We start from the raw sequence: 11,462 nt of genomic DNA on the forward strand, positions 1-11,462 counted from the left end.
AAGAGTTTTTTTTTCGATTGACTTGCAATTTCCTAACTCGGAAATTTGTTCTGGTCCCAATATTTGATTTAGGAAAAGCCATAAATTTGCCCAGTAGTTTTCGCTATGAAGCCGACTAAAGGTATTGCGTAATTTTACTGGGTGACGGCGTCACGCAGGGATACATTTTTTAAAAATTTATTGCTTATCATCATGATATCAGAATACAAAAATATCAATTCATGCTAATGTGCCATGTTTTCTCTTAAGTTTACCAATGCTTTCCTCTTCTCTTAGCACTGTAAATGAATGCTGAATGTAGCATGTCAAAAAAGTTAACATTAACATTCGCATATTGAAGAAATATGCGGTGGTGGACAATTTAACTTCCTGTAAAAAAAATAAAATAAAATCCAATATGAATATCAGAAAGAGAGCCAAGTCACTTGGAGAAAAGAGTCTGCTGCGGAACATGTAATAGCAATGAACACCTTGTGTGCAATGACTAACGATTTTCATCGTGGCTGTCGTTCAGAAGAACCTACCCGATATCAAAAAATAAAATTATTCAACAGTTTTTTTCTGATCAGGGAGGGTATGCTCTGAGTTGCCTCTTTAGCTTTAGACGTAATGACGACATTTTCATGAGCTTAGAAACTATTAATTTCAACTTAACCACGTAGCTATGAATAATTTGAATACTTTCCAACAGAAATCTATATGAAATGCGCAATATTGGTGAACAGAACGCCGTTTGAAACAACAGTGCGTCATCGTTTTCTTCAACGCATTTTCAGTATGCCCGAGGTGAAACTCGGCCCTTTTCATCAAATTTGGTATCCCATGACAACGGAGGTGTCCTCTTCGAGAATCCAGTCCGAGTTTTTGCACATATTACAAATAAATGCCTTGACTACCTGAAAATACTATCTGTTCGGCATTCCCAAGGTCAGTTTTGCTTGCAGCGCGAATGCAAAAAGACCAGTTGCGCTTAAAGGGGTACCTTTTTTAAGTGCAGTTTCCGCCAAATGTGAACACTGCGGTGGCACAAGGCATGAATTGCCTTGCCCAAGGACTAAACAAATATGCTTCTATATGATATATGTTGATTATATGAATAGCTTGATTCTTTCCGGATAAGAATATGCATGTTTTGCAGTATGTGATTGACGCTGAACGTGATTATTTTGCACAATTGAGGCGTTCTATATATTTCGACGTATGGGATAATATTAGTTTGACACAATTTGAGCAGATTGTCATAGTGCATATGATATTTCTAGATGGTCGTTCCAGCCTTTCCTTTTGAGGAAACCAGTGTTGTCGGGTATCAGGAGACTTGTAGGAGGCTGCAGTTTTATCATATGTTAAAAAAGGCTGTTAGGGTAATGTCGACCTTACCTTAAGGTTTCATTAGGGAGTTTTTTTTATTCATGCGCGGCCCCCCTCCCCCCTCACCGTAGTTCCTAAAATCATTGATTTCTCGGTCCTTACAGTATGTCAGTGTTGATTCAGCAGTTGTTTTTGGCAAAGACAAGGTTTTTTTGGAATTTCTGAAACCTAGAGCGCTACTTAATAGGCGGCTAACAAGAAACTACGCATTTATACTGTTGTTGCCGACGTATGTGTACACTGAACTTGGGATGTGCGTCGGCCCCGTGTTGAAATGCCGTCCAGTGCCAGTTGGTGCGTTTTTCGCTGATTTGTGCACAATTCAACATATCTCAAAAGTTCAATGGTTGACCCTCGATTTGTTTTTGATATTTGTGTAGCGTAAGCAACTGTCTTTCATGGGAGAATGGTCACTGTAAGAATTATTCAGGAAGAAATGTATAATATTTGGGTTTTTTCGTGATTGTCCGGCCCAATTGGCAATATTGCCCTTTGGGATGGTGAACAGATCTAGGAGCAAATGCGACGCTTATGATTTATTTAAAGAAATAAAATGCCCGATGTAACATCCTGCAGAATTAGGGGAATCGGGCGTTTCCAGTGATATACAGCACAAATGGGTTGTCCTCATGCATTCACTTTGGAAATGCATTTTAAAATATATGTTACGTCCTGTTAATGGGCACGTCATCATCGCGTTCATTTGGGAAAAACTCCCTAACGAGACTTTAGGTGTCGCTTTGCTCACTTTCTGCATTGGGTCCACCCCACACCCAAACAGCGACACTTAAGACTTATCAAAACTGTGAAAATACAAATAAACAACCAGCTTCTATCGATACTCAGCCCAATAAAGTGTGGTTAAATGACCCGTCCTATTATTCAGTATCATCGCATTTCGCGTCAAGCACCGTTAACAAAGGAGGTCTCGTCACTTGCCGTGTGACATGCCAATGAATTTGGTGTGTGTTAATTCATCCGAAAAATTGTGAAAATGAGTTATATACAATAAGAAAACCAAACGAGTGTGTTTTTCCTAGCAGAAATATCACATGAATGGTTGTCGTTTTCTGTTTATCACATACCACCACTACGATTTATGAGGGATTTGTAGCTCGAGTCATCGCAAATTTCATTCCCAGTCAGTTGGCCGCGCCCCCATTTCCGCGTAATTCTCTCTGCGCTATGACGTCACTGCATATAATTACGAGCTCATTATCGCGTACATTTAGGCGTGAAAAATAAGAAGTCGAAAATCGATCCTTAACTTGCCAAAATCTTTCTGAATGACATGTAAACTGAAATATTATTCTAGATGAAACATTAATTAGTAGTTTCATTAAGAAAAAAGTGTAAAAAGTCCTGAGATTTGCTGTTTACGTGACTTTGAACAGCGGTCGTCGCCTGAAAATGTGAAATTTTTTCACGTAATTTTGTTGAATAAATGCACGTAACTCATCAAAAACATCACGCGTGCTCGGATGTAATGACTGATATTTATTGTTATATGTATTTTTGACTGAATAAAACGATAGTAAAAATGATTATATCCGTCGCACGGCTGGAAAATACGTTTAAATTGCCTCTGATTTTTGTCAGAAAATGTTGCAGCCGGATTTAGGTTCCGACCACACCCGAAGTTGAGCCGAAGAGGCCCGAACACTAGGATCGCCACCATCGCTACAAACGTGTTCTAGGATACTGATTATGAAAACTTGTCCAATAGCCCATCCTGCTGTCCCATCCCTCCTTTCATGAGACCACCATTGCCCAAATTTAATGACAAAATGATGCAAAGAAGAAACTTAACATTAAAGATAACTAATCCTCTCTTCTGCATCTTGAAACTCTTTAACAGTGAAACGCTAACATTGAAACAAGAACACCAATAACAAACAGACAGTCAATTGTTGAAGGGTGTAAAACACAATGCCAAATTCAAATTTTTGCAAGTGGTGCTGTTGAACTTTTCAAGTGGAAGGAATCAAACTTATTTTTATTCGTGACGTTATTTGCTAATGATTGTTTACACCACTCAACAGCTTGACATGTTCATCAAACCCGATTGACTTGAGAAGTGAAAGTATTAGCTGAAAGATAAAGCAGATTTTTCCTGAATGACAACATCATGGATGTACAATTACAACAGACAAATTGATGACAAACTTCAAGTCAAACCAATCACAATCTTGCAAGAAGATGTCCTGTAATAGGTTAAGTTTACAGCTTTAACACTGGCATTGGTCATGCTGCTCAAATTACATACTTTATCAGCTTTTTGGTATTATCTTTTACTGATACAGCAACTCTAAAAATGAGATGATGGCAAGTTCTGTGCGCGATGTGTGGCACAAAATAACTCGTGTGGGGGTACTGATGAGGCTATTCCCGGCTTTATAAGCATCATTGATGGCTTGGAAGCCCGTTCAGACCCAGGCCAGGGTCAGGGAAAATAAACTATCCATCCAAAGGTCGTCCAAAATTACCAGACAATGCCTATTATTGAGCCATGTCACGTAGTAGGCCCTGGTGTTTTGGACCGTGAAGATCCACATTGTAATGTGTACATGTATATGATTTCTTTTCCAGAACTATGGCAGCCTTTTACAGGCAAATCTGGCAAAAAAGTACCTAAACATAGGCAACTAAAATTACCAAACAAACAAGAGATATATCATTATGAGAAAGTTTATTTTCACAGAGGATATACAGAGAAATTTCTAAAGAATCAGCCGGATTGCCCAACAGTAGTAGTAGACATCTCAGTCACCTGGATCTTTTCGGAAGTGAAGCATCATGGCTCATGCTTTACTGTTTGAGCACATCCACACACATCGATAGTATTCCTGGTCAATATCAATGACGATATGGTGGAACACATGACATACCTCCAGTCTCTTAACATAACATAACACTCACTCAGTCACTGTCACTCTGACATGTCTGATGACTATTCTACCGGAAGCTTTATCAAAAGGCTCAAAATCATCTGGTCATTTGGCCACAAGTTGTAGAAATTATAGTCAGACTAAGCATATTCATCAACGGAACTCAAACAGGCTACTATCATGCCATTCTCACTTTTAACCACAATTTTTTTGAGACACGCTGTGCATTAAAATATTTTTACAATATTGCGTCGTGCGCGCAATTGCGCGAAAAACGGCTTGATTAACATCACGTGATCCAAAACATCATAAATATTAATGAGATTTCTTCGAAAAATCACCAAATTAAGTGCCAAAAAAGAAATATTTAGGAAACCGGGTGCTCAAATGTTTTAAAAGATATGAATTCATTTAGGATTGGTCAACCACTTCGCAAAAAATCAATTACCAAATATCGTCGCAAAGTGGGAAAATATCTTTGAGTGAGGTATGTTCAGCGAAGATTGCGAAAATATCATCTTTCGAAAAATTGATCAAACTCGGTTGATTTTGCTCGGAATTTGATGAAATAAACACCAATTTTTTCTTTCAATAACTGACAATTTCGCCATTTTTGATCAATCGCTCTCCCCGAACAGTCGTGCATGCTACAGAGGTTTTAGTCTCTGCCACAAATATGGCGCGAGTTAGTACCAAATTTTTACCGATAGGTGACAGTAGCAGCGCAACGCAGAGAAAAACGCTTTTTGAGCGCTGCGAACAGGGGGGGGGGGGGGGGGGGCAACTGCCTGTTCCCGTAAATCCAACACCCAAAGTGCGTCTTGCGTCGCAAGGACGTAAATGACGCGATGACGTTACCACAACAAAACAATCGAATCAATTGTTTTGCCAAGTCTGAAATGTCGCAATTTTTATCAGATTGATTTATTTGTATCAATTTAATTGTATCAAAACCTCGATATCGTCTTGGCATGTGATACAAGTGTTGTATGAACGTGCAAGTATTTTCTGCCTGGTAACTACAATTAAAGGCATCCTCTGAACATGTGTCGAAACAGTTCAAGAAAATGCAAACAACTAATTCGCAAGTTCTCAGATACATCTCAATTTTTCCTGGTCGAATTATTATGACAACATGAAGAAGATCGAGGACTATTAGAACAAAAGTGCATTAAATCCTTTCGGCACCATTTAAATTACCCTTTTTAAACTCTGTTAAAACTTGATTCTTTTTCTCTACAAATTAGATCGATATCCCGTGGGGAAAGAGAGTGGCCGTTCGGACGCTGATTCGCCAGGGTAATATATATGTTTCGAACTTTATCAAGAACAGGACAAAAAACAATCGAATATTACACTTGAATTACAAAGTGTTCTTGCCTTTCGACCAGAATGTATAAAATTGTCACCAATGTTGACTCTTCGCCGTCACTACAAGGTTCGTTCTTGATCATACCAAACAAATATCCTTTGCTTAAACCCAAAAAAACTACCACCAACTTATGCGTGAAAATCGCAACACATCGAAGAGAGCTGAAGCGCCAATGTGTTCCAGTTGAAAGAAAAAAACACCTCAGACGTATTTCCTTCTCAATTGGTCAACAATCAATACTTACTTCTCATCGACTGGGATATCTTATGGATTGTAGAAAATACAACACTGGTAGACTCAATTTACTTACATTGTCTGCGCCGATTACCGTAAACAAATACTTTATCAATAGAGCCATCAACCTTAAAATGTCCAGGATTCCTTAGCCCACACCTGCGATATATTAAATACACAAGCTTAGCTCGACAGGTCTACGCGAGGTTCTATACCAATTAGTGTGATATGCAACATACTATACGCATATAGACGTACACATTCGACAAAAATTGAAGCCGTTTAATAGTAGCACATATCGATTAGTATCGAAGGAATAAAGACAAAAAATGAATTGGTCTTTCAAAAATATTGAACATCTGTGCGAACAAAATATTATTTAGTTTACTGTGATGTTTTACATGTATATGTACATGAAACTCATATTTCTTCTCAGAAAAAGCAATGAGACATTGAAGGAATGGAAGGCCTGGGAATTATGCCACTCAAAGACCACAGAACATTCAGCCGATGTTATACAGAAGATTGATACAATTATGATGTAATGATAAACATGTTTCTCACATTGTCTGGTAAAACGCCTCAATCAGATACAGAGTGTCGAACTTTTGAAAATCTCACCATGGCACTTAAAGGAGTGGTTGGGATGCAACCGCCAAGGTAGAACTTCACCGGGATCGAGAAATTCCTTCAACGTTGTATCAAAACACATATATTGCCAATGATGAGTTCCAACTAGCTGGCCAAAACACGAGTCCCAAAGAATGCTAAAGGCATTCGCCGTTCGTTAAGAAAATTGAAATTTGGAATTGAATCAGAAGAAAATACAATTGTTAAGTTAGTCCTAGGTATAATTCTGTCAAATCCGACACTTCTCTGTTATGTATATTTTATATTGATCATAGCAGGTGACATTGAATTGAACCCAGGTCCTGTCGATCACAACCAAAAATTCCAACAAAAGTCCACTCTCCTTCTGTACAATAAACTGCCGCAGTATGCTGAGTGACCCTAGAATATTGGATCATATAAAGGCCCTAGCCGAGACCTATACTACAACTACTCATTAATAGCACTAACAGAAACTTGGTTAGATGACTCCATAGATGACTATATTAGAATTAATGGATATAAGGTGATTCGTTTAGATAGAAATAGTAATGGTGGCGGTGTCGCTCTCTGCGTAAAAAATAAACTTGTCACTAAATGTTTGGACTATCTGTACAATGATGAATTTGAGGCACTTTGGATTCAAATTAGCTTGAAAGATAAAAAAAATATATTTTCTGTTCACTATTGTGCCCGAGATATATCAGAAAATGCGGACAGGTCAACTAATTACATTGACTACTTCCAAAACTGCCTTGATGGTATCAATGATCCACATCCAACTGTAAAGGCTTGTACCCACGGACGCGATTTTCCTTGCTTTTGCCGCCGCGGAAAGTCGCAGCGACAATCGCAAAGAATGGTTCCTAGTCAATTCAGTACATGTGTTCCCACTTGAGCGATGCTACAAAATCCAAGCGATTTCTCGTGCTTTCTCGTGCTTGGCCTTGCGCGCTACCTAATTGAGATTGCAAAAAGGGCAATCTATGCGACAAATCGCGGCGACCGTTTAGGTCATTTTGACTCAAGTAACTACCTTTGGGTTATTGACAGACAGAATTACGTAATGATTTGCGGGCTTGTGTCCACAAATAGTCCTCAACTGTTCACTTGGTCATCATTTTGGGTCCGTCATCACCAACTCGACATGTCTGAACCCGATTTTTTGGAACGATTGATCCTGGAGATTGAGAAGTTCCCTAGGATATATAACAAAGGATTGGAGGAATACAAGGATCCTGACAAAAAAGATGACGCATGGAAAAAGGTTGCTGATAAGTTGTCTATTGGAGGTAAATACATTTGATGTACATTTGGCTGATACAGTCTGTTATCATCAGCAATTTGAGAAGGACATATTATACACTTTTGTTATGGATCTGCTGATACAGATGTTCCAAATGTCCTAGTCAGCAGGGCTTACTTCTATCTGATATACTAGACAGTTTTATTTAGTCTTCACCAAAGCAACTTTGGTGTTGCCATGAAACAGCACCGGCATCTGACATGAAATAGTCCTTGAATGTTTCTCTCACAACCAGGGCATCTTTCTTCTGCCTATGCCCGACTTGCTCTAGGTTCTGCAATATTCCATCATCAATACGATCTGTTTGGGCTTTTGGTTGTGGTGGTGGTGGAGGGACAGCTGTGCCCCTTTTCTGCAGCATATTATGCAGAACGCACGTTGTCATCACCACCGCATCAACATTTTCTGGTTGAAGAGGAATTTTGCGGTGAAAGAGTCGCCATCGGTTTACAAGAATACCAAACGCATTTTCTGAAATACGTCTGGCCCTAGATAACCTATAGTTGAATATGCGCTGATCAACGGGAAGATTTCTTCCCGGAAAAGGGCGAAGAAGGTTTTGTAGTGACGGGAAGGCCTCATCAGCTACAATGACACATGGAACCAAACCTCTGTGATCTGCATCTGGTAGATGCTTTTCTTCTGGAATATGGAGGGTGCCAGAGGCTACACCCTGGCCTAAGACGCTCCTACGGAAAATACCCCCGTCACTATTGGAACCGTATGATCCGACATCAATGACCGAGAAGGAGTAGTCATGGTCTACCAGGGCAAGCAAGACAACGGAAAATGTCTTCTTGTAATTAAAATACATACTTCCAGATTTCTTTGGTGCAAAAATGAGGATATGCTTTTCATCCAATGCACCCAAACAATTTGGAAATTGCCATTTTGTATAGAAGCCTTCGATGCCTCTTTCTCAGTGGTTTCGGTCCGGTTTCGGCATGTACATTGGCTGTAGTTTCATCCAAATTGCTTCGCATGTTTCCTTCACGATTCTAGAGACCGTTGTCTTCCCAACACGAAAACTTATCGATATTGTATTGTAGGAATCACCAGTTGCTAAGAACCTGAAATGAGAACATTTTTTTTTCAGTTCCTCTGGCAAAATCGAAGTGGAAAAATATAAGGGACGCCATGAGAAGATACAAGAACGATATTCGTACAAAGAGTGGGCAAGGAAGAAAAAAAGTAAAGGAATACAAGTACGCAAAAATGCTGGGATTTCTGGAACCGTTTTTGGAGGATCGAAGGTAAAGAACGATTTGATATTTGCAAAATTTCGACTCTAGATAAATTGCCATATGAACAAGCATATTAAAATTGAATATGTTGTTCTTTCTAGGTCATCGGGTAATCTTCAGGCTACTCAAGAAGAGGGCCATGATGAAAAGCAGACGACCAATGATGTATCTGACTGCCTTGCTGAGGATGACGATCAGACTGTGGATGAGGATCACGATGACACCATGGAGCCAAGCAGTTCGTCAAAGACAAGTGCCGTCACAGCGAAGAAAAGGAAGAAAACTGAGAGCACTGATGTCATTGCCACTACGGATGCAGTCTTTCTAAATTACATAAAGAAAAAAAGCGAAAAAATGGGCAGGAAACCTCCAACCGATACTGATGACGATGTAGCAGATTTCATGAAGTCTATGACAACTAAAGTAAGAAAGTTTCCCCCATATGTTAGGGCAGATCTAATATTCAAAATACATGGCCTTGTTCATCAAGCAGAAATGCAACAAATGTATAAAGCCAGTTCATCAGGCAATAGAGATGCATCTTCATGTAATGCACCAAACCAATCTTTGGTTGGGCAGCAACAGAGTGCAGCTGCAGTAGGTTCAGCTTGTCAACAAACCTTTGGCCAACAAATGATGAACAACTCGTGGTCATCCTTCTAAACAGATGGTAAATAAATTCATGAAATTTAACCAAATTAAACTTGCTTTGTCTTCTTACCTCAGGCATATGGCTAACCGCTCCTCAGGACCAATAGGCCTGCGCATAGTTGTGACGTCTTTCGTCAATTCTTCTCTCAACATCGCTAGCAGGTTGTTGAATTCGTGCGGGTACATCCTGAAGTACATGAAGAATTTATCTTCGTATCCAAACAACTGTCTGATGAGATGATGATATTCGCCATAAATTGGCCTCTCCTGCCACAGGACGTGAACCCAGTAATTGTGCCTTCTCTTCTTCTTTCTCTTGCATAACATGCGTACGACGAGGATATCGTCGAAGTCAGAATCCGAATCCGTTGAAGACATGTTTCAAAATGAACCCGGACGGCACGTGCAACGTGTCCAAAATGAACTCCGCAAGTCCTTGAAGTCGATTAGCAAGAGATTATGTCGTAACCTGACATGAGTACGTTCCATTATACGCTTCAGTCGGAACAGGTTACGAAATTCGGCGCGCAACGACTTGTCGCGGCGGAATATCGCAGCGACGTTTTGTAGGCGATAAATCGCGCCCGTGGGTACAAGCCTTTAGAAGTATAACTGGTAACTTTAACGCTCATGTTTTGAATTGGGGGTTTTCGCATTATGAAAATGCACTTGGTAGAAGATTGCCCGATTTCTTGGAAGAGAACAACATGACCCAGTTGGTTAATGAACAAACTCGAGGGAGATCACTATTAGATTTAATTATAACTGATAGTCCTGAATACCTCCAAGCTTGCGGCACATCTACTCCGCTACCATCCTGTGAACGGGATCATAACGTGGTCTGGGCAAATTTAACACTAAATTCTGGTTTGAATAACCCAGGTATAAAGGAGATTCTAAACGTCTCAAATGTAAACTGGGACAGGCTTTCCACTGGGCTTGCTAGTAAACACTGGAATACATTTTTAAATAACGAAGATCCAAAGCTGAGCCTTCAAATCTGGCTAAACTGTTTTGAAACCACCAGTAAAGAGTTTATTCCTGTAAAAAGGATTACTATTAAAGCCAGAGACCGATGTTGGATTACATGTTATGTTAAGCATCAGATAAACGCTCGTCAACGTAAATTCAAGAAGGCCAAACGCTCTAACAATGATGGCGACTGGGACATAGAGCTTGTCGAGACTGCAACAAGGCTATATCAGTTCAACCATAGAAGACTACTTTAAAAATTTAAACAACCAATTGAATAACCCTAATTTAAACTCAAAGAAATTCTGGAATTTAATCAAAGGTTATCAAGGTAAACAACACTGTAATGGCATCCCAGACCTACTAGAAGGCGATACCGTATTAACACAATTTAGAGAAAAGTAATCTTCTTAATAAATTTCTGGCTAAACAATGCTCACTGGATGAACAAGATAGAACATTACCATACACTACCCAAGATGGACCTGAACTTCAGTTCCGTGAATTTACTGTGTAAGAACAGCAATAGCATCATTCACATAGCCCACTCTGACCTCCCGGACCCATCCAAAGGTGAACTGATTGTGTGCATCCAATCCTTTATAGGCGCGCATTTCCCGAGTGCTTTACACTGGGTTAGCAGACAGAACAAGGTAGTTAACCATGTCAATGTACGTTATTTCAGGCAATGCCTTGCGTTCATCGCTAAATTTGGAATTTTTCATGCAATAGGGTTAATACTCCCAATTGCTTAAGTTCCTAGAAGTATTGGCTGTCGTCAATATGTTAAAACGTTCTCGCCAAATGATTGCGAA

At 39.6% G+C, this 11,462-nt stretch overlaps 1 protein-coding gene across 1 annotated transcript; it reads left to right on the forward strand.

Annotated features, from left to right (window-relative positions):
* Window positions 1-7,621: 7,621 nt before the first annotated feature.
* Window positions 7,622-9,762, forward strand: LOC135501712 (uncharacterized). The gene is made up of 4 exons (XM_064793960.1): window positions 7,622-7,766; window positions 8,877-9,033; window positions 9,126-9,447; window positions 9,751-9,762. The coding sequence occupies exons 1-4, from the start codon at window positions 7,622-7,624 to the stop codon at window positions 9,760-9,762; spliced, it is 636 nt and encodes a 211-aa protein (XP_064650030.1).
* The last annotated feature ends 1,700 nt before the right edge of the window (window positions 9,763-11,462 follow it).

This window comes from Lineus longissimus, chromosome 17 (genome assembly GCF_910592395.1).
Source record: "Lineus longissimus chromosome 17, tnLinLong1.2, whole genome shotgun sequence".
NCBI lineage: Eukaryota > Metazoa > Nemertea > Pilidiophora > Heteronemertea > Lineidae > Lineus > Lineus longissimus.